Raw genomic sequence first — 25,032 nt, 5'->3', positions numbered from 1 at the left:
AGGTTACCAACATATGGCAAAAATGTTTGAGGCAAAGCAGAACCAACCTTATTTCAAATAATGCGTGCAATCCAGTTTTTCTTCGCTAAATTCCGAAAAAATATGCGCGGACTAATTATATATATACGTTATGTTACATTTATAAAAGTAAATTAATTCTCTTGTTAAGTAAAACTTTACCACAGTTTATACATTTGACCTGTTACTAAATCTACGTATTATTCTGTGAAAAGATTTATTAAATCTACATACTTAGACTTAACAAACAAAATTTGATAACACAATCTCAAGGGGAAAAATGGAACTCTCTGCATCATGATCCACAGTTAATTCCCGATTTACCACGAAAATCGTCTGTAGCTGCATTTAGATTGGCAACAGGCCATGATTGTTTGGCCAAACACCTGCATAGAATTGGAATATATCAGTCCCCTAACTGCCCATTGTGCAACTCAAACCAAGAAATGGATTCGGAACACCTCAAAATCTGCTTCAGTGGCTAACCATGATAATATCTTTGAAAAATATTGGAGTGCAAGAGGTCAAATGACTTTATTGTGAAACGCCTGGCATTAGAAAACAACAACACATTTGAAAAATAATATGTAACATGAAACCACACTTAGTAGGAAAATATCAAATAAATACAAAAAAAAATTAATTGTAAAATGAACATATGTATTTGCTAGACCTCATTTTTAGTTATTAACATATTTATTTTTGATATTAATACTGTAAATTATATAAAAAAATGAATGAATGAGTTAACAAGTTGCGACATTTGTCATAATTGGTTATTTGTACATTTCATTTATGTATAAGTGTGTTTCACCCACGTGAACATATAGAAACAGGATTATTACTTCTCTCTAAAGAGAATTTTTAAGTTGTTAGGTATTAATTTTAATCTAATATGAATCTAATGTATTAGCTATTTAATTTACTTTTCTGTTCATTTGAACTTCAGGATAAAATATTGAATGTCTTTTGTATTTCAGATTTGCTTCATATATTTTATGATACCCGTATTGAAAATGATTTTCAGAGTTAAAAATGGTATTCATTGCCATAATGTCACTTTGAAATTCCTTTGCCATATAAATTATTTTTATTACAAAAACATTAGACCAATAACATTGGCAGATCACAAGGATCCTGAATGCTAGAAAACGGATATTTTTGAGTGTTTAAAAAATAATGAATGATATATAAATTTTGAAAAAAAAAAAAAAAAAAAAAGATAGCAAACTTCTAACTAAAACTGAACATTTTGAATAATGCCCATATATATATATATATATATATATATATATAAATAATATATATATATATATAAAACAAACAAAATGTATGTCAAAATAAAGTAAGAAATATTTACATGTTAAATTGTATTGTATCTGAATCTGTTGTTTCAGGCACATATGAATACAATTCAGCAGTTGTCCGATAATGATAAACCAGCATACTTCGGTCTCCCAGCTAATGTGGAGCGTTCATGGCAAAGAATTACCAGTCATGAAGTTATTAATCAGCTTAAAAGTAAGTGTATAAATTTCATTTTCCATGCCCATTTTACCTTAGTCTTTATTTCAGTTTTAATTAAAACACTGAAAATTAAGACTTCAGATCTCTATATCGAATTTATATTCTTTACTAGCCGTACGCGTGCGCTCCGCTGCACCCGTTAGAAATAAATATAAAGTAATTATATAATTAAAATAGGACATTTGATCCAGGGAACATTCGTGTTTGATAGAAGGATAAATCGTTTATTATGTTACTTAATTTAAATTTAATTAAAAAATTAAAATGCGATCATTTTGATCCAGAGACCACTCATTTGGTCATAAAAATTAGTTTAGGAAATACAGAAAACGAATATACAGAATAGCCTATCAAGTTTTCTGTGCATAAGAATCTATTTTAATCTTACCTGTCCTTGATTCACTCAGAAGTTACTGTGATAACATTATAGCATTATGTCCATCTAGAGAAACTATACTTTCCAATGGTGAATTAATAATTAATTATATAAATCAGTTAATTTAGCTTCCGATATTACTTCATAGAAACGCAGAAACATTATCTGTAGGCTATCTTTCATAGCTTTCGAATGTTGCTGTCCAAGGCCCCTTATAGACGAAGTCATTTGTTTTTTAATTCATTACACGGCCTTAGATGCCAGTTATTTTAATTTTAAAACTCATTTATCTCATTAAATATCAGTCCTATCAACATTTTTCAAAGAATAAAACTTATCGAAAATGATTTTTAAAGAAATTTTTGTTATGTAACATTTTTCATAAAAATCAATAATAAGCGAGATATTTCAATTTATTTAATTCAGGCCCCCTTATAACCCCCCTTTTAAATAATGTATTTTGAATGCCATATAGCCTATAATCTAAGTTACAACGAACTTAATTTATATTCCAATTTTCATCGAAATCCGTTCAGCCATTATCGCTTGAAAAGGTAACAAACATACAGACAGACATACAAACAAAAATTTCAAAAAAGCGATTTTCGGTTTCAGGGTGGTTAATTATATATGTTAGGACCAATTATTTTTGGAAAATCGAAAATTACCAGAAAAATTTCAGCTACAGATTTATTATTAGTATAGATGACAATGAATCAGACATTAGTTACAAGTATTTATACTGTTGAAAACAAATAACGAAAATATAAAATTAGGTAAGAGTTTCTCCAAAATTCAAAAGCTTTGTGAATTTGTTGTTGTTGTTTTTTTTTCAAGTATTGGTGTAAAACTTTAGGATTTTTGCACAAACGATATGAAACAACCAATGTTTCGGACCTATATATGGACTTTATCATCAAGCAAAGTGAGCAAGGAAAGAAGAGACCCTGTGTTGAATCTGTTACCAAAAACTATTCTCTGGTCCATTCATATAATAAATCTTGGTAAGGGATCCTTGCCTTTTGTGATGGAGCCTATATATAACTCTGGAATGTTGAATGTCTCTGTATATGACACAGTGCAAAAACTCAGAAGTTTTACCCTTTGAGTAACACTTTTAACTTATCAAATCACACTTAATTTTCAAATAATGTTTTTATATTTACAGCACTTATGCGATCTGTTGAGGGAATCAGTAAATTTAATAGAGAAGAATGGCAAGTTCAACTTACACCAGTTCTAAATTTATGGAAAAAACTTAATCAGGTAAGTACTGAGATTGTGTTGTTGTTCGCTAATGCTCTTGGATTTTTTTGACTCTCCTTCCTTCATATGTCTTGTAGGTAATGTTTAAGACTCTCTAGAGCATCCCCACTTGCAGCCTACATTATTTAAAGTATGAATATTAAATCCCACAGTTGTAATACTCTTAGTACATATGGTTTGATTAAATTACACTAATCTCTGAATTTGTTGTTGTTTTCTAATGCCAGGCATTTGACAGTAAAGTCATTTGACCTCTTGCACGCCAATATTTTTCAAAGGTATTATCATAGCCAGCCACTGAAGCACATATTTTGAAGTGTTCCGAATCCATTTCTTGGTTTGAGTTGCACAATGTGCAATTAGGGGACTGATATATTCCAATTCTATGCAGGAGTTTGGCCAAACAATCATGGCCTGTTGCCAATCTAAATGCAGCTACAGACGATTTTCGTGGTAAATCAGGAATTAACTGTAGATTTTGATGGCAGAGAGTTCCATTTTTTCCCTTGAGATTGTGTTATCAATTTTTTTTTGTTGAAGTCTAAGTATGTAGATTTAATAAATCTCTTCACAGAGTAATACGTAGATTTAGTAACAGGTCTGTAAGTAGCAGTGCTGCCCTTCTTTGCTAAAGCATCCACATTCTCGTTTCCCAGGATTCCACAATAGGATGGTATCCATTGGAATACAATTCTTTTATTGAGTGATATTAATTGAGAGAGCATTTTAGTTATTTCTGCTGTTTGAGATGAAGGTGTGTGTTTAGAGATTATTGATAGAATAGATGCTTTTAAGTCTGACAATATAACTGCATTCTTAAATTTATTGGTGTGGCATAGAAGATTCCTGAGACTTTCACTTATTGCAATGATTTCACCATCCAAAACTTGTTGTTCCATATCTAAGAGATCTATAAAGTGAGAAGAGACAGCACGTAACACCTGCACCGGCACCTTGTTCTCTGGAGATAAAGGATCCGTCAGTGTATAAATGAAGCCAGTTTTGTGGAGGGTACCTAATATTAATTGTCTCTGAAGACAATTGTTTCATTATTTCAGTGTTTACTTCTGATTTTAGTATTTCTTCTGTTAAATTTATATTATATTCTATATTTAATAGAGTTAAAGGATTTGGTTTAATTTGTAAGTTTTATTTTAAATTCGGGATATCAAGTAACTTATGTCTTCCAAGACTTCGTACAAACTAATATTACGTATTACATTTTATCAGAATTTTACTTTTGAATACAATGATTAATACTCTTACAGCTGTGCATGATATCTTTTAGGGATCGGGTTTAATCCAGATGAAGGTACCTGTAACAACAGAAGGAGAGAGAAGTAACCAGACATCATCTCCAGTGGTATTGTTTGTTATGCTGGAGTATCACGATGCAGTGCTCTTGGTGCAGAGAGTGCACAAATCCTTGGCAACACTCAGTAAGGTGATACGTGGGACTGTCCTTCCAACGAGTGACATAATGCAGCTGGCAGACTCCATCATGAATCAGCAGGTATGTACGAGGAGAAGATTGATATATTTTTCTTGTATGGAACGTAATAAAAAGTTGTTACGAAGTTCACCAAGTAATAATAGAGTAATATCACAGTCTAATATATACAGTCACGAACAGTGGCTGCCGAAGGCCATTCTATCAAGTGGGGCACAACCTTAATGATGAACCCTGAAAATTAAAAACATATAAAACCAATTTATGTGCACTAACCTTTCTAATTCTTGTAGATGAGCTCCATTTTTCGGTTCTTTCTGCGAGAAAAACCTCTATAACTCTATTGTTGAAGTTCGGAATACAATGTACCATCTTTCTCCCAATTGAGAGCACTTCTACGCCCAGAGGAAAGTTAAATGGAATTCTAAGTGTAATTCACAGAAATGCGCTGATTCTCACTCGTTCGTACTCACAGATCACGGAACTGCCTGCCTTCTTACTACCGCAGCACTAGACTTGGGGAAACTCAGTTGAAAACTGTAGTGTGCACTGAAGGCGGCAAAACGCCCGCCAAGATTCTCTATTGTCAGTGACAAAGCTTTTTGAGAACTGCCAACTTCATGTATTGTAATGTAAACTTTCTTTTTTGGATATGATGGAAGCATTAAAGCTTACAGGGAGCATTAACAACATAACTGTGACAAATGAATATCTATATATACATACACACGTGATTTACACAATGAATCGAGCTTCTAAATTAGTGAACTTACATTTAACGTTTTTCATATCAAGTTTAACTGTACAATGTCGTCTGCTATTCAGCAAGTATCAGCACCCCTAAAAATAGCACGCAGCTAATTGGACTGTTCCTAAACTAAAGAGGCTTGGTGGGCACGGCAAATACAGTGCCCAAAGCACACGGTCTGAGGCAAAGAGCTCCGCCTTCCTACAACTCGCACCCCCATCCCTTCCTCGTCCATCGCTGGGCACGAGAAGAAAGAGCCCATTTTATTACCTGTTCAGAAAACATGGGTTTTGTAGACTACTACACATTCTGAAAACATTAGTAGCAATGAAAATGTGACACTCTTTAAGTTATTATTTCATAATGCAATTAAATTGTATTATAATATAGTCATAATACGATAATAAAAATCACTGGGAGGGCACGTGCCCATGTGCCCCTTAATAAAAGCCGCCCCTGGTCACGAAGCTTGAGTTGTGAGGATACTAGGAACAATAGACTGTGCCGTTACTATTTTGCATTGTTTGTAATGAGGCGATAGTAGCGATCCTAGTGGTTAGCAACTATCTATGGATGTATATTCTCTATGTATTGAGCTTCGTGACTGTGTATACTAGACTGTGGTAATATAGTAAGCAAACAATGAGTTGAAAGGGGGGGGAGGGGGAAACACATTACCAGTTATTTTGCAAGATTTATTTGTGGATGTAAAAATCAAATTAATGGTTACATTAAGGAGTAGAGGAAATACTTCTGTTACTGTTAAGTGGTTGTCACAAACGTGCTAAAGTTTTATGCAAATAAAAGAAAAATGAAAATACAGTCAACTCCGGATATAATGAACCTCTGCAGACTTGCATATTTCGTTCACTATATCCGAGGTTCACTAAATCAGAAGTATCTCTCCCCTAACCTCAAATGACAGGGATGAATGAAATTGTGAACAAGAAAATAAAATACTATACAGTAATTAAAATATATCATTTTTATGGAATAGATTACACTGTATACTGTTACTCACAGTTGATTTACTTAAACTATGCTGTCAACCCAAATCCGCTTGCGAAACACCATTTTCATTGTGCTTATAATATTCGCCTTATCTTCCAAAGAGAACACTTTGTGCTTCGACTTTTTATACACTACACTCATTGTTAGAACACTAGAAACAGACTGATCAGATAGAAATGACAAATGCTGTTATGGTGTGACTGCATACTCAGCCTTGGAATTTCCCGGGTCATTTAATGGAAACTGGGAGGGGGTTGATGGAGTTTGAAAGCCATCGGAATCTTACCTTCATTTGTGTTCTGGACATATTGTCTGGGTCCTTTTTTTGATAAAAGAAGGCAATTTCACTTTCCGTTGTTTCGATGCTATCCGTCATAACGGAAATGTTTCTGAGAGCAAAAGGCAAACCTTTGACAGTGGAGGATTATAAATTACAGTAGAGTTGTGTGCCTGAGAACAGAATGGCAACCCTTCGAGAGTGGAGTGAGGCAAGGTCATCACGCCTGGATTTACAGTACAGCTCATTGTCTAGGAATCACTAATCCTACCTTTGTCCTTTGACTAAAGGAGTGAGAAACTTAGAATGTTGTTCTCAACACATTCTTTCAATTTTATACAAGAAGGTCTGACTTCAAATAAGAATTTGTCAGGATAAAACTATTGTAACTTTAATTTTTAAGGTTCACTATAAACGGAAATATTAATGTACTTTTTAATGTATGCGGGTCAGGACCAACAATTTAGGTTCACTATAGCTGAATGTTCACTATAATCGAGTTCACCAGGGGCGAATGCTAATCACGAAAGTTAGGCTTCCTCTTTTATTCATAGGGGAAGATGGGAGGATATAATAATTCATAATTAATAAAAATAATCAGACCCACATAAATAATTTATTTTATAATTATGAAATCATTATGAGTCATGGATCATATTCGCTTATCAGATGTAGAAGTTCGATATAATATAACAAACATGGCCAACAAAACAGTTTATTTAGTTTTTTCGACCCTGTCAACCAATGCATATTGTTGTATTGAGCTGCACTGAACGAGCACACATATTCTCCATGTCTGTCTTCTCTTGAATAGTCCTTTGGGAAAATGGATTTAATACTAAGGTTTCAGTAACACACAATTCCGAACTCATTGCAACACTTCAAATTAGTGTTTAAGAATTAATAATACATGCAGCAGCTAACACATGCATTCCGTTCAGATAATTACATTGCACTCGCAAATCACAGCACATTCCCGCTGTCAGTACTGTTCTGTGTAACGTTAAATAGTCGTTGGTGTAGCTCTCGGACCAGAGCTTCAAACAACACATAACAGAAGCATGTGCGCCTAGGACGGACTAAGGAGGAAGGCACTTGCACGTGCATCATATTCTCGCTATTTCTACATCTTTCCTGTAGCTCCAAGAAACGTGCAAGCATTGCGATACTTGCGATGTGCAACCTGCAGATGGTATTAGGCCTATACAGTATTCCAAAAATCAAAATAAATTTTAATGTACGTAACGCCATTTTAAGAAATACACATTCTACGAAAATATTGGCTTGCGCAGCATGCATAGCATGCGCTGAGAAATCGCCCCTGGAGTTCACTATATCCAGAGTTGACTGTAATATTAAAATACTTCTTTTAGATAATTTTGAAGAACTTACTTTTTAAGGAGAGTGATTTTACAAAATGAGATACCAATATTGTCCTTCAATATTTTATAACAAGATTTTGTGAAGTTATATTAAAAATGGGGACAATTATATTCTGATAATTGAGTTTGGTTGATATAAATTTTGTGCTTGTAGACACCAGATGTGTGGCATAAACAGTGGGAAGGTCCTGGTGAACCAATGCTGTATCTTCGAAGCTTGATGGCACGGACATTGGCTGTTCAGCGTTGGAGTCAGAGAGTGAGCCAGGGTTCTCTCTTGAGGGAACCTGTTGATCTTTCTGATCTATTTCATCCAGATACATTCCTCAGCGCTCTGAAACAACAGACAGCAAGGTGAGGATGTCACAACTATACTCAACAGTTGCTAGCTTGAGATACTACAAAGCTAAGAATTCATCTGTTATCGGATCCAGAAGAAGTGCGTGACTAAGCAATAGGACTATTATGCTTTCAGAAAACGTACATTGAAACATTAATCAATGTACTTCAATACTTATTAAACAAGACAGTTATTGCAGTATTGTGTTAAAAGTAGCTGAATGGTTCACAATAATTAAAAAAACAAAAACAAAAATTAGATAATATCACTCATATTCGCTTTTTTCGAAATCATCACAACGTGTAAGATTATCCAAAATTCACTTAAACTTTAAAGCATTATAAGTATTACAATAGAGGGTTTCCAGGAAAGACCTGACGAAAAAGAAGTAATTATATATCAGAAACTGTTACAGTTATTACCTCAATGTTTTATTATTATTATTATTATTATTATTATTATTATTATTATTATTATTATTATTATTATTATTATTATCATTATTATTATTATTTATTTTAGCTGGCAGAGTTAAGGCCATAAGGCCTTCTCTTCCACTCAACCAGCAAAAAGTATATACACATATGCATGAACTTACAAAGAATTCAACAATTTGATTTAGATGAGAGTTACATGTATACTCGTACAAGAGTTATTTACGAATTAAACAACAAAATACTATGAACTATTAATTAAACACTGAAATAAACTGTGTAGCAGAATTAAGCTAAAATGTATAGAATGTTAATATAGTTCAAATAATATTAGATAATAGAAAGAGATTATTATGAGACAATTTTGAAAATACAGCACTATCAGGATGATGTCTAAAGAAAGAAGTAACAATGTAATCAGTGATAGTTTAAATCAATGTGATTGGAATGAAATGCTAATAAGGTTATCTTTTAAGCTGTTTTTAAAGGTGTTTATTGTCTTTCAGCCCCTAATACTTTGTGACAGGGAATTCCATTGACGCGAGGTGGATACTGTAAAAGATGATGAATAACAAGATGTTCTATGAAGAGGTATACTTAGCGTGCCACAGATAAGTGATATGGTATTTACGTCGTGGTTAGAGTATAGATAAGAGAAACGAGACGAAAGGTAATTTGGTGTTGAGGTGTGCAGAATTCGAAAGAGTAAAGACAAAGAGTGTAAAGTTCTGCATTCTTTAAGTCGGAGCCACGAAAGACTTGCGAAGGACGGTGATATGTGATCATATCGTCGGATGTTGCACACGTATCTGACGCACATATTCTGAGTTCGCTGTAACTTGACTGACAGTTCAGAACTTAGGTCACTTAACAAAACGTCACAATAATCGAAGTGCGGCATTACTGGGGTTTGTACAAGGGTAAGTTTTAGTTGCTGGGGCAAGAAGTTTCTCAAGCGACTCAAACAGTGAATGGAGGAACAGATTTTTTTTATCGTTTCTTTAACTTGAAAATTCCAACTTAGATTATTATCAAAAAAGAAGCCAAGATTTTTTACGACAGATGAATAAGGGATTAGCGTGTTGTTAAGGGTAACAACTGAAAGATTACTGTTATTAAGGGAGTTAACTTAGAAAGAGAAACTCGATAAGTTTTGTTATCTAGCAGCATGTTACACGCATGCGCATACCATTGCGATAGGAGAAAACGAGAAAAAGCTAGTTCTGTGCAGCGTACATAGTGAGCCTTGCTCTCAGAGCTGGGAATGCAAGTTGTGCGTGTACCAAGTGAACAGCCGAACAATGTTTACCACAGTAGAAAAAGCAGAATGCGTTTTATGACTGGTTAAATTTAAGTCAACGTCGTTTCCAAATGGACAAGAGCTCACACTTTGATAACCATGTGCGCACTTTCCTCGATGACACGTTTCCTGACCGTTGAATTGGAAGAGGCGGCCCTACACCGTGGCCATCATGGTCGCCGGACATGACCCCACTGGATTTCTTTCTGGTGGGTTTGTGAAGGACGTGAGTTACGTGGCCGAATCTACGAAGCAATAGGACTAGTCACACCGGAGATGCTTTCGTGTGTGTGGCAGGAGATTGAGTATCGCCTGGACATAGCCCTGGTCACAAATGGTGCTCATATAGAGGTACATTAAAACTTACTATGTTTCTCTTTGTAAGTGTGAAAACATCACGACGATAAATGCAATAGTTTCACAGATATAGTTATTTATTTTTCGTCAGATCTTTTCTGGACACTCTGTATTTGAGGTAGAATAATAAAAAGAAACGAAACAATGGGGTTTGTTTCTTACAAAGTATTGGGAATATATTAAGGTTACTTGATGCTGGATTTATTTTAATAAACTGATTGTATTATCTTGGTCCATAATATGAAAATTAATTTGTTTAGATTTTATATTTTATTTCGATTCAAGTAAAAGAGATAGTAATATTTCGCTTATTTTTCTTCCTCTTCATACGACATATTTCATAGCAGTAATCATATTTCTGTATGCAGGGATTACGGAATGGCCCTTGATGAGCTGCAGCTAGCATGCAGTTGGAGTAAGAGTGGGCTTCCTGGTGCTCGCCTGCCTGTTACCCTCACAGCATTGCAGTTAGAAGGAGCTACGTTTGATGGCCTGCGGCTATTGCCTAATGGAGCTGACTCGCCTAGTATTGCACTTGCACCTCATTGTACAGTTGCTTGGATGCCCAAGGTCAGTGAGATAATAATATAGTGTGTGCGTGCGTGCGTGCGCGGGCGCGTGTGCGCGTGTTTTTTTTTTTTCCAATGCAGCATTGAACTTGATCAGAGGTCATTCTCCAGATCCTAATAAATAACTATTTATATATTCAGTACTTCATAAAACTTAATTCATGGTAAAGTGTAATGTAGCCTATTTTATTCAGTATTGAGGATATTAGTCATCTTCGGTGGTCTAATGGTTGCTGTTACTATGTGCTTCCTGCTGGATATCTAAGTTTGCGGATTCAGATACTCTAAGGTTTCATGTTATAAATTCACATCAATATTAAAAATTAATAAATAAATCTCTAAGCAAAAGTAAAGTGATGAATTTTGCGACAAAACACAGTATGAGATAAAAATTATAATAGAGAAAACATTGTCTTTGGAACAAAAGACTCACTTCAGATTTTTAGGCAGTAATTTTTGTTGTATAGGGATTGAAAGTCTTGAGGTGAGAAGGATTATTTAAATAGTACTACCAGAAATCTTATTAAAACGATCAAGAAATGATACAATTTTTAAGTTTTATAAAGTAATATCTTTTATGCTCGACCTTGCCAAAATGTAGTAATTATACACCTGGTAGCAGCCCTTTAATGGACGTCATTAAAGTACACCTATTCATTAAAGTTCAGGTGTTCCACCAATCAGAAAACACCATTGTAGCAATATGAAAGCGCAAGTATAGATTATTCTCGGATATGCAATCGAAAGACAACTAGCGAAACGTCACAGAGGCTGGAAATCCAATACTGTCGCAGAAGGTTATGTTCTGTTACTATAATAATTAGCGTTAATTGTAAACAATATTCAAATAAATTCAATTTGTCATCTCGTTTTTCAATGTCTAAATCAATTTCAAGGTTATATCAAGATTAATGTTCATTTTACTCTCTAGATTATATCAAGGTCAATGACATTTGTTCCTCGGAAAAAATCAATACTTTTGCGTCTGCGCACATCTCACAATTTACGAGATATTGCACAAGGTCAGTTCCTCTCCCCAGTCAGATAAGAATGACATGAATACTTATGAATAATTTCAAGTTAGAAATATGGTCGAGCATAAAAAGTCGCATGAAACTTGCCTATAATGGTAATTAAGATGCTCGTATGAAAATTATGAAACTCACTTGCACTCGTTTCATAAACATACTTGCGTCTTAATTACTACCATTATAGGCTCGTTGCATAATGTGCTATTCTTCTTTTTCCCTACAAGTATTAGGCTTGTTACGAGCTTACTGTTGGGTTTTGAATTCAACACTTCATTGGACGGCGCAGAGATCATTTCCGTTTTGGATGATAACGAAGCATGGCTTTTGTAAATCTGTTCAATACATGCAGTGCAGTTGATTTATTCAGTGTTATGGTAACGTTGTATGTGATTTACTACTGATTGTAATTGTAGTTATTCTATCACATCCTCATTACGTTTATGATCCCATTTGATATACTCTTCTGTGTATCTCATGAACTTAATTTTCTTATTTGTTATTCTGATTACATCTTTCTTCCTTAATGCCCTTGCTTCACTACTGTACAAAGTATGGGTCTTGCCTGTGTGTATGTGCGTCGGAAGAAGAAGAGAGAGAGGAAGGGTGAAAGAGAGAGAGACACAGAGGCTGAGATATAGAGAGTGGGAAAGAGAAGGTGGAGATGTGTGTCAGTTAACAACTTTATACTAATAATTTAATAAGGGATTGGCTCATGTACAGCTAGTGGTATAACTTGTCAATAAAACTGTCTATGTTACAGGAAAACGCTCAAGTTTACCACCCTGGGGAGATGATCTCTCTGCCATTATATTACACAGCGAGCAGAGAAAAGGTTGTGACAAGTTTAGATGTTCCATGCGCAGGAGACCAGGATAAATGGGTTCAGACAGGAGCTGCGTTCTTCTTGAGGAATTAAGGTACTTCACCAGCTCCCGTTAGACCTTGTTACTGATACAGTACTATTCGTTTTGAATTGTTAAGTTTTAAATTTTTGTCAATGTAAAATATTTGAGTTCTCGCTGTAAAAGAGGTTACAAGGAGATAGTAAGAAAAATTAATTTTTATTCAGTGCAGCTAAATCTTTTTAGAATTTCAGTTTATCTGATAGAGTCAATTAATATTATGGTACTGTAGCAATGAGACATGAGAGGATTTTAAGAATTTACGTAGATACATGGTTTTTCTAAGACTTAGAATACAGATGAATATGCGTATCTGTAGTCAAAATGCAAGCTTATTGTTAATGAGGCTGCTACTGCAACTACTGAGATTTTTTTTTGCAAAAGATCAAGTGAGTTCTGTGCAGTTTTAAAAATAATTTACAGTAACAGTGGGATGTACTAAGTGTATGCAAATGCAACAGAATGCATCAATAGAGTTGGAATGGAATCATAAAAATGAACTGTAGGTTTAAGTTACGTATTCTCGAAAAAAAGAAATTGCATATTTCTACTTTTAACTATCTGTTATCTGTTGGAAATTACTAATACATATGTGAATTCAGAAATGTTCTGTCCACGTAAAATGATTTATTGACTAGGATGAATCGTGTAACTTATGCCTGCAAGTTGTGAGACTCATTCCATCACATCCCTGTGTGACGCAGACCACATGTATAAATTTTTGTTACGATAATTGAACATACATTTAAATATCAGGCTGTAAAGTGATAATTCGACCCTCCCAAGTACTAACATTGTAACTCAATTTTTTATGGTTTTATGGTCTTAAATTGTTTCTTTTTCTTCCAGTACTATCATTGTAACTCTAAACCTCCCCAATTGTATGTAAAATCTTATTGTTACTCTACATATCTGTATACACTAATTTACACGATCATTTTAAAACTTCATTTTCATCTCCTGAAAAATGTAAGAAAGTGAGTTACAATGTTAGTATTTGTGAGGGTCGAATTGATTTTAGAGAATATTTTACATGCCATAAATGCTGACGAAGTTGGATTGAAAATAAGAGAATAGCAGAGAGTAAGCTATACATATTGTAGTTGTATGCATAAGTGTGAAATTTACCTTTAGAATAACAGAGAGAAACATTGAAGATATAATTCAGAGCAAATTATTCTTAGTGTGAACTATATGCTTAACATATACAGTAGTACCTCTATTTAACGTTTTTCAGGGACACGGAATAATTAACCTTAAATGGGGGTTGAGACTAAATAGGGATTTTCTACTTTTGTTTAAAAATATTTGACTACTTTTGCAAAAATACAATCTATTTGCAAAAAAATGCTACATTAAGTAAATTATGGACAATATTACACAAAAAATGGAAAACAAGGAGAAGCTGAGTGCCAATCAAGTCTTCTTCTCGCCATCTCGGATTTTCTTAGCATTTGGATTTTTTTCCATTTTGCGAATTAAATTAACTTTTTCCGCGATTGTTTTCTAGTGATATGTACAGTAATGGTGAAAAATTTCATCTCTTCACTGTAGTAGAGCTGACACCATACACGTCAGCAAGCACATCCATCATTGAATGTGATTGGTTCTCGCAAAGGGCGGGAATTAGCAGATTAATAGGAACGCAACTTCATGTAAACATGGTGAGGGAGGGGGAATCATGTGGCGGCAAGGCAGCAGCATTGCCAAGTCATTGATTCTTCAAAATTATGTATTTTACGCGTTGAATTGAAATACACTTATTTTTGCATTAGTCGAAATAGAAAAAGAATAGTTTAAAAACAATTTTTAACGTAAAATGCAGGTTTCACAGCAGAGATAATAACGTTAAATCGAATATAAAGTACATTAATCATATGTAATTATTGGAACTGAGAAATTTCAACGTTAAATGTGGAAAAACGTTATGTGAAGGTCGCCTAAAATTGGGGTTCTACTGTATTTCAACACATGAGTGTTCCTTCTAGTACTAGTTCGAGATTGAAAATTATGTCAAGGATTCTTGTTATCTTACACAGTTCAATATCCTCTACAGTTTCCTTTGAAAGTGAAGTAAATTCAGGATTCTGTGTTTTGAATATATAGATTATCGAAAGAAGAACTCTGCTCAAGAGGATAACACATAATATTTACTTACATTTTTCATCTGGATAAAAATTCGTCTAATAGCCATAAATTTCATTAATATCCTTTGACTGAAAGTAACAGATTCCGTATTACAAGATGTATCCATTTCAGAAATGCAATTCCTAATAGAGCGTGGCTAGCACAGATGGGAAAGACCATAATGTTAGAAATAAATCAATTATATTCTGGTCTATGTATTTTGAAAGTCATAAAAATTAATTTGGGGAAGAGGGAGAAGTATCATATAGGAACAGAATTGAATGGTTTTTGTGGCAAGAATATTTTCTAAAACTGAGGAGAAAGAGTCCAGAAGTTTATAGGCATTAAGCAAAATTTTCGATTGTTTGTAATTGTATTTTTAGTTTGTCTTATTCGTGCATCTGACTGGGATTTTTATACTCCACATTTTCAGTCATGAGTGAGTTAGAGAAGTATGTGAACAAGATTTACATGTCAATATCTGCTGTACATTTGTAAGAGAATGAGAAATAAGATAAAGTAATGGAATTTAGTAGAAGTATCAGTGCATCTTTCACGAAACGGTTAATTGCAACTTGCCTCTTCAATTTAATTGTCAGTATTAGAAGAAAACAGGAGATATGTCATGATAAACCACGTGTCTTCATACTTTCTAAACTTCTGAGTTGGGTGGTGATCTCTCCCAAACTTTATGCAAAATATGAGGGATTTTCTATATGGTGAACGTGCCAAGCAAGAGAGAATGAGGGAAAGAGAGATAGATGTCACCATTTGAAGTTCATGCTTGGTGATTCCCCATCCCCCAAAATTAGGTGTATCAGTCTGTCTTTGGCAGCCTGCAGTAAGGGCACACAGTGAAATAGAAATAAAAAAAAATGGTTTATTAAGTTTTTTTTTTTGCAGTGGTTACTCATGCATGAACGTGTACACAATTTGAAAATGTAGGTATAAACGGAAAAAGAAATTGTATGGGAGAACAAGGGAAAACTTTAGACGTAAATTACCTACCTCGCCAGTTCTGTGTAGAAAAACAATACTAAATTTAGTGAATAGATTTAATGAAACAGGTTCCGTGAATGTGATGTGTATTATGTATCACTTCCAGCAGCTACTGTATGGAGGGTGAGTACCAAATGATATTAATAATTAAGGGCTCTACTGCAGTATTTGTCCCGCTATGCTGTAACATCTGAAGGAGTGCCAATATATTTCTAGCGCTTTTTGCGCTACCAACCTTAACTCATCTGCCTCCACTGTAACGAAAATTGTTACTTATGCCAATCTTCCTCTCGATAAAAACCTAATGCAGGGCGAGCAGAGAGTACAAGACGCACAAAGAGTGTAAATTACTGCTGTATTATTACAAAGATTGTATTTGTAGTAGGAACGGTTCATCTATGGAACCGCCAACATAGGAACCAATTAAGGCAGAATTCGAGCCCCGAAAATATATAATTCATCATTATAAGTATTAAAAATTACAGGAAAAGTCCAAAAACATGTACACTCAATGCTCTACTTTTGCGAAATTACAGTCTGTAGTTTGGAAGTTTTAATCCTGCAAAGCACATGAATTTGCAGATGCAAGCAGTGACTGTAGCAGAGGAGAGGAGGAAAGGGAGACCTGCCACTGATTAGCCAACATAAACTATGGGAACGTTTGCAGAGACTCACTTTAAAATGTGCAAATGGAAAATAAATCTCATGCCAATTAATCCTGATATTTAATATTAGAAGCATTTGTTCTGCCCAGCAATAATATATTCCAAACCAGTTTCAGTTTCGTAGGGCGTAAGGAAGTCGAGTTGTCCACTTTGATTAAATTGTGTCCATCAGAATGCTTTCCTTCTCTCCAAACCCAAACTGCTGATGCTGGCAGAGTTTTAAATTACTTTATGCTCGACCATGTCGAAGTGTAGTAATTATACACCTGGTAGCAGTACTTTAATGCATGTCATTAAAGTACACCTACTCATTAAAGTTCAGGTTTTCGATTATTCTCGGATATCCAATCGAAAGATAACGAGGGAAACGTCACGGAGGCTGGAAATCCAATACTGTTGCAGAAGGTTATGTTCTGTTACTATAATAATTAGCGTTAATTGTAAATAATATTCAAATAAATTCAATTTGTCATCTCGTTTTTCAATTCTAAATCAATTTCCAGGTTATACCAAAATTAGTTCATGTTATTCTCTACACCAAGGTCAATGACATTATTGTTCCTCGGAAAAAATCAATACTTTCGCGTCTGCGCACATCTCACACGAGCTATGCACAAGGTCACTTCCGATCTTGAGTCAGATACAAATAAAATGATACTTCTGAATAATTTCAAGTTAAAAATATGGTCGAGCATAAAAAGTAGTATGAAACTTGCCTATAATGGTAATTAAGACGCTCGCTTGCGCTCGTTTCATAAACAAACATACTAGCGTCTTAATTACTATCATTATAGGCATAATGTACTATTAAACTACTTAGAGGGAATATAAACTACTAGATGGTTAAATGATTTATTTTAATCACTATTTGCCTAAGGAACTTTGCAGCAGGGACCAAGTTTGTTTTAAACTGTGATTCTATGCAAGAAGTATTTATGATTAAAGAAAATAATTTATTTTTGTTTCTACATATTAACAATGCTAATTAATGTAATATTGTATTACCATTGTATTAAACTAGTCAGCACGTTGTAACTCATGAAAACAAGTTTTATGCATATTCCGTCCAAAGAATTCACTAGTCATATTAGGGTTAGCTGAAAGTGATGTTTATTGTGATGTTAAAGCCCTGTGAAATTCCGTCCATTTTGAAGATAGAATAGATGTGCTTTGAAAAAGAGTAAATCCTAGCCATTAATGCAGATTATTTATGTAAATGTTTAATACTGGTAACATATTATGTTGTCTTTGGTAACACATTTTCAAAAGAAAACTGTGCATAATATTAGAATATAATATAATATGTACAACGAATGCAATAGCTAAATAAAAATATACTCATTTAAGTATTGATGTTTGAATAAGACTATGGATGTGAAATGAAGACCTGGAATGTGTATAATGTAGGGTTCCCATATGTCCTGTAAAATACGAGAACATCCCTTTCTTCACTAATGTGTTCCATTGTACTGAAAGAAGTCTCCTGGATATATTTTTGTCCCGTATTTAAAAATTAGTGACTGAATAAACAAAACTGGGAACATTAACTTATTGTCTCCATCATGGTGACTTTGAAATTTGCTACATTGGCAACATTGGAGGTGACATTGAATGTATACAGCAGTGATCGCCAAAAGCTGTGTTGCGACACATGCCCCTGTCTCCACTCAAGCGTAACCATGGCATCATACCCCCACCCGCTGTTTACAGCCTTCGATATAACTAAAGACAGGTATCAGTAGCGGACGTACACATGTAATGTTACAAGGGTGTAGGATAATATGCTTCGATGTCTTTTCCAAAACAGAAAACAGATAATATGTAAAAACTTAATTTTAAGGAGCATGGGAGGAAAAGTATTTCTTTTGAGCAGACGACAAAAATATGAGATACCGTACTTAATTTGTTGTAAAAATTTAAATGACGTATAAAAGAACAATATATGACGTCATTATTCTTCTTGTTATAAAGACTACCACGCCCTTACCTGTAAATTGAATATTTCGTTAATAAACGAACAATAAAAAGTATCGGCTTCTATGTCTTAATCGGGGTAAAATACTTCGACGTTTTTTTAAGCAAGTAGTGTAATTTACAACTTCGTGACCAGGCTGATACGTTTTTCTAATTTCAAATATCTGCTGATGTAAAGTACACGTTCTTTTTATGGTAAATAAGAAAATATATTTTATTTTATTAATAATACAAAAATAATGAATAGGAGGATAAAAAGTTAACACGGAAAAAAGAGTGTGTAGTTAATAAGTAGAAGAATATTATATTGTTATTGTTTTTTGGTCACAGTCCGCCTCTGCACTGTTATTCACTGCATTACCTGAGGAGATACCCACTCCACCCCTCTACCTGCGATAGTGGTGTGCGGGTTGCATCTCTATTACGTCACAATTTCGTGGTGTTTGGCAACCACTGGTATACAGTGTTCTTAAAACAATTCATACTATGAAGCAAACTGCTGCCAGATCAAACAGTGTGGAATCTCACTTCTTTGATGAGATCATAATTGTGAAATATGTTCTGAATTCCAAAAATCAATCTTCTTAATGTATCCAGCTGTTTGCTGACAACATAAGGTCCACTATAGTCCTTTCAGTGAATTCCAAAGAAGAAGACGAAGGAAGGAAATTCTTAAAATCAGGACATTTAGATGAAGTCTTGAGAAAAACAAGTTTCATGTAATGACACTAAAATCAATGCTTATTGTGAAATTATTTTTCAGTGATATAATGTTTCAGAACAACAATTCACCACTGTGGAGTAATGGTTAGCATACCTGAGTGTGAAACGAGCGGGTTCAAACTCTGGTTGGGACAAGTTACCTGGTTGAGTTTTTTTCGGGGGTTTTCCTCAACTCATTCAGAGCTAATACCGGGTAACTTTAGGCACTGGGCTCTGTACTAATTTCGTTGGCATTATCAGCTTCAACTCATTCAGATGCTAAATAACCATAGCAGTTGATAAAACGTCGTAAAATAACCAATTAAAAAAAAAAAAGAAACAATTGTTACGAGAAATTTATTCTTCAGAAAAGTATTTTACTCAGATTTATAACAGTGTATTCTCAGATGAACCTATTTTGTATGGAGTACATTTTAAATTAATTTTGTTCAATTTATTCTGTGAGTGAGTTATTTTATTCTCACAAAAAATTTTAGATAAATTCCTTTCTTCTTTCAAATCCGAACAAGACATTGCACGTCTCCTAGCTCTTCAAGAGAGTGAGTCTGGAGCTTGGTTACACGCATTATCTTCTCCTCACATCGGCACCCTAATAGATAGTACATCCTTTAAAATCGCAATGGCTTTATGCCTTGGTTGTAAACTCTGCCAGCCCGATGGTCTCACCTTAATTTCATGGTCTAGAGGAAAATCTTTAATTTGGGACTCCACTTGCGTTGGCACTCTAGCTCCATCTCACTTAACCGAATACGTCCAGATGCACAGCATCTATTGCTGAATTAACCGTGAAGAAGAAAGTCAATAAATATGCTCATCTCTTAGACAATTAGACCTTTGTCCCATTTGCTGTGGAGACCTTCGGTCCTTGGAGTCATGACGCTAAAGTTTTGGTATCTCAAATCGGCCAAATTTTGATCTCCATTACTGGTGATCGCCGTTGCACTACTTATTTGCGTCAGTATTGCTATTCAACGCGGAAATGCAATGAGCGTTTTGGGTACTCTTCCAGAGTCCAGCCCTTTGGACGAACTTTTTCTCCTGTAAAATTTATTATCTCTATGTTAATGTTTATATTTAGTTTTTTATATATGTGTAATTGTAATGGTGAAAATTTTGTTAATCAAATAATTTTTTTTTTTCGTAAGTGTATATTACTTTTGGGAGTGTTTTTGTATACGCAAACGCATTATTTAATAGACTAGTACAACTTACAAATGGCTTTTAAGGAACCTGGAGGTTCATTGCCTCCCTTATAAGTCCACCACCGGTTCTATCCTGAGCAAGATTAATCCATTCCCTAGAATCTTATCCCACCTCCCTCAAATCCATTTTAATATTATCCTCTCATCTACGTCTCAACCTCCCAAAAGGTCTTTTAACTAACACTTTATATGCATTTCTGGATTCACTCATATGTGCTACATGCCCTGCCCATCTCAAACACCTGGATTTAATGTTCCTAATTATGTTAGGTGAAGAATACAATCTGTGTAGTTCTGCACTGTGTAACTTTCTCCATTCTCCTGTAACTTCATCCCTCTTAGCCCCAAATATTTTCCTAAGCACCTTATTCTCAAACACCCTTAACCTATGTTCCTCTCTCAGAGTGAGAGTCCAAGTTTCACAACCATACAGAACAACCGGTAATATAACTGTTTTGTAAATTCTGATTTTCAGCTTTTTTGAGAGCAAACTGGATGGCAAATAATAGACTAGTATTTAATTTTATTTAATTGTATTGTTTTAATCTGTTCAAAAACAACATGGATAAGTGTGAAAAATATACACCAAAGATACATTTTTAAAATTAGTACTGAGTGTCGCGTATTTTTTTCTGATATTTCTGGGAACCGTAGTAAAATGTAAACCTACATCTGCAACTTAAAGATCAGACTGTATTATGCTGTAAGGAAGAGTTATAAAGAGTATTTTAATGTTTAATAATTAAAACTGTTGTAAAGTAGTTGTTGTTTTCTAATGCCACGTGTTTGACAATAAAATCATTTGACCTCTTGCACTCCAATATTTTTCAAAGATATTATCATGGCCAGCCACTGAAGCACAGATTTTGAGGTGTTCCGATTCCATTTCTTGATTTGAGTTGCACAATGGACAGTTAGGGGACTGATATATTCCAATTCTATGCAGGTGTTTGGCCAAACAATCATGGCCTATTGCCAATCTAAATGCAGCTACAGACGATTTTCGTGGTAAATCGGGAATTAACTGTGGATTTTGATGCAGAGAGTTCCATTTTTTCCCTTGGGATTGTGTTATTAAATTTTGTTTGTTGAAGTCTAAGTATGTAGATTTAATAAATCTTTTCACAGAGTAATACGTAGATTTAGTAACAGGTCCGTAAGTAGTTTCCCAGGATTCCACAATGGGATGGTATCCATTGGAATACAATTCTTTTATTGAGTGATATTAATTGAGAGAGCATTTTAGTTATTTCTGCTGTTTGAGATGAAGGTGTGTGTTTAGAGACTATTGATAGAATAGCTGCTTTGGAGTCTGACAATATAACTGCATTCTTAAATTGATTGATGTGAAATAGAAGATTCCTGAGACTTTCACTTATTGCAACGATTTCTCCATCAAAACTTGTTGTTCCATATCCAAGAGATCTATAAAGTGAGAAGAGACAGCACGTAGCACCTGCTCCGGCACCTTGTTCTCTGGAGATCAAGGATCCATCGGTGTATAAATGAAGCCAGTTTTGTGGAGGATACCTAATATTAATTGTCTCTAAAGACAATTGTTTCATTATTTCAGTGTTTACTTCTGATTTCAGTATTTCTTCTGTTAAATTTAGATTATATTCTATATTTAATAGAGTTAAAGGGTTTGGTTTAATTTATAAGTTTTCTTTTAAATTCGGGATATTGATTTTCTGTTTTAATTCTTGAACCATGGATATGAAACTTTTTTGAGTTTTCAATCTACAGAGAGGACTGTATGAATGCCAATTGTTTCCTGGTAATCTGATAAGTTTTTCATATTGAATCAGTGCTTTACTGTTGTAAAGTAACACTTATCATACACCTCAGGCTGTGGTACAAACCTTCGAACCCTCCTCTTAAAAAAAAACTTACTTTTATGAAATATGTTGTTTTCTAATGCCAGGCATTTGACAGTGAAGTCATTTGACCTCTTGCACTCCAATATTTTTCAAAGATATTATCATGACCAGCCACTGAAGCACAGATTTTGAGATGTTCCGAATCCATTTCTTGGTTTGAGTTGCACAATGGACAGTTAGGGGACTGATATATTCCAATATTTGGCCAAACAATCATGGCCTGTTGCCAATCTAAATGCAGCTACAGACGATTTTCGTGGTAAATCGGGAATTAACTGTGGATTTTGATGCAGAGAGTTCCATTTTTTCCCTTGGGATTGTGTTATTAAATTTTGTTTGTTGAAGTCTAAGTATGTAGATTTAATAAATCTTTTCACAGAGTAATACGTAGATTTAGTAACAGGTCTGTAAGTAGTTTCCCAGGATTCCACAATGGGATGGTATCCATTGGAATACAATTCTTTTATTGAGTGATATTAATTGAGAGAGCATTTTAGTTATTTCTGCTGTTTGAGATGAAGGTGTGTGTTTAGAGACTATTGATAGAATAGCTGCTTTGGAGTCTGACAATATAACTGCATTCTTAAATTGATTGATGTGAAATAGAAGATTCCTGAGACTTTCACTTATTGCAACGATTTCTCCATCAAAACTTGTTGTTCCATATCCAAGAGATCTATAAAGTGAGAAGAGACAGCACGTAGCACCTGCACCGGCACCTTGTTCTCTGGAGATCAAGGATCCATCAGTGTATAAATGAAGCCAGTTTTGTGGAGGGTACCTAATATTAATTGTCTCTAAAGACAATTGTTTCATTATTTCTGTGCTTACTTCTGATTTCAATATTTGTTCTGTTAAATTTAGATTATATTCTATATATAATAGAGTTAAAGAGTTTGGTTTAATTTGTAAGTTTTCTTTTAAATTCGGGATATTGATTTTCTGTTTTAATTCTTGAACCATGGATATGAAACTTTTTTGAGTTTTCAATCTACAGAGAGGACTGTATGAATGCCAATTGTTTCCTGGTAATCTGATAAGTTTTTCATATTGAATCAGTGCTTTTTCTTCTATTGTCATGTTAATATTAGTGAGGAATCTCATAGAATCTATTGGCGTTGTTTTGATTCCACCAGTAATGAGCCTAAGAGCTTGGTTTTGAACATATTCTATGTCGTTTATGAAAGGTGAAGTAATTAAAATTTCTCCGCAGTATGTCAGAACTGGCTGTATAAACATTTTGTATGTAGTGTTCAAAGTATTCCTAGAGCATCCCCATTTCTAGTCTTTTTAGAAGGGAGAATCTTTTACGAGCTTTTTCAGAAATGTATTTCAAATGGTTGCTCCATGTTAACTTACTATCGAAAATAACTCCAAGATATTTGGATTCATAAGTCCTAGGAAGGTGTTGACCATTGTATTGGATATTGAATTCTCTTTCATTTTTACCAAGTGAAAATATTTGGTAGTTACTTTTGCTTAAATTGAGTGTCATCAAATTTGATGAATTCCATTCATGTAGTTGAGTTAGAGCTTTAAGAGCAGAATTTTGAATTTTGTCTCTATGTCTGTAAGATCCGGAAGTCCACAAAACTATATCATCTGCAAATAGTGCTGTTTTCATGTTTGAAATATAGTTTCACCCATAATAAAGAAGTGTGGGGAGGATCATTTGTTACATGGAAAATATAATTCCATGATGTATGTGGGCACAGTGTTTTTAAGGAATGAAGGAATATAGGACATGATATTAGTATTCCAATGTACCAATACATTAATTAAACATGTTTCTGTTTTATGGAAATATTATATATAAATTCATCTAATTCAGTGTCGTAGATACAAGCAAAACAAATTCTCAACTTATATTGGTACACTGATAATACAAAGACTGAATAATAATTTCTGTTTTATAAAGAAGATATATTTATATATTTCTTAATACAAAAATTTATTTAATTTCCAACATTTTATATTAGCTCTCACATGAAGAGCCCATGTTTTAGAGAGGACAGTACATTAGTGTTTAATGATCACAGCTCTCATCTGTTTGTGCTTCCCCAGTTTGAGTATACTTTAAAAACCTTAGAGTGACAAGACAAAAAGGAAAGCATCATTGCTCAGTTAATAGTGAGACATATCATGTTATGAATTAATGGCACATGGAATATAAATTTCAATGTGGCATATTTCATTTTACTGTCATTAGAAAAATGATAGCTATATAGAAATACTGGCCTGTACATGTTGTTAATCAATAGTCTCTGCACTAGAGACAGTTTAATAATGTACAATACAAGCGTTGATCTGGTACCATTAAAATATTATACTGTAACTTGAACTGAGTAAAATGATAGATGACAGGTTGATAACAGCACAAGAAGGCATCACGATGCTTCAAACCAGACTTGCTACAAGGTTACTATGGTCTGAAAAGAAAAAAAATCAACGTATAACTATTGAAGATCAATCAG

The 25,032-nt window shown here is 34.1% G+C and overlaps 1 protein-coding gene across 2 annotated transcripts in view; it reads left to right on the top strand.

Annotated features, from left to right (window-relative positions):
• btv (dynein cytoplasmic heavy chain beethoven) overlaps nt 1–16,827 on the top strand; it is a 131,920-nt gene extending 115,093 nt beyond the window's left edge. For both annotated transcript variants that reach the window (XM_069823110.1, XM_069823108.1), the window contains 7 exons: nt 1,416–1,539; nt 3,090–3,187; nt 4,476–4,700; nt 8,210–8,409; nt 10,855–11,056; nt 12,847–13,003; nt 16,697–16,827. In XM_069823110.1, the coding sequence (XP_069679211.1) occupies nt 1,416–1,539; nt 3,090–3,187; nt 4,476–4,700; nt 8,210–8,409; nt 10,855–11,056; nt 12,847–13,002 (1,005 nt within the window). In that variant the 3' untranslated portion in view covers nt 13,003; nt 16,697–16,827. The remainder of the gene's footprint in view (nt 1–1,415; nt 1,540–3,089; nt 3,188–4,475; nt 4,701–8,209; nt 8,410–10,854; nt 11,057–12,846; nt 13,004–16,696) is intronic.
• Nucleotides 16,828–25,032: the final 8,205 nt, after the last annotated feature.

The sequence above is a fragment of the Periplaneta americana genome, chromosome 4, assembly GCF_040183065.1.
Source record: "Periplaneta americana isolate PAMFEO1 chromosome 4, P.americana_PAMFEO1_priV1, whole genome shotgun sequence".
Lineage (NCBI taxonomy): Eukaryota > Metazoa > Arthropoda > Insecta > Blattodea > Blattidae > Periplaneta > Periplaneta americana.
Note: the sequence above shows the minus strand (reverse complement) of the source record. Positions and strands in the feature narration are given on the sequence as shown.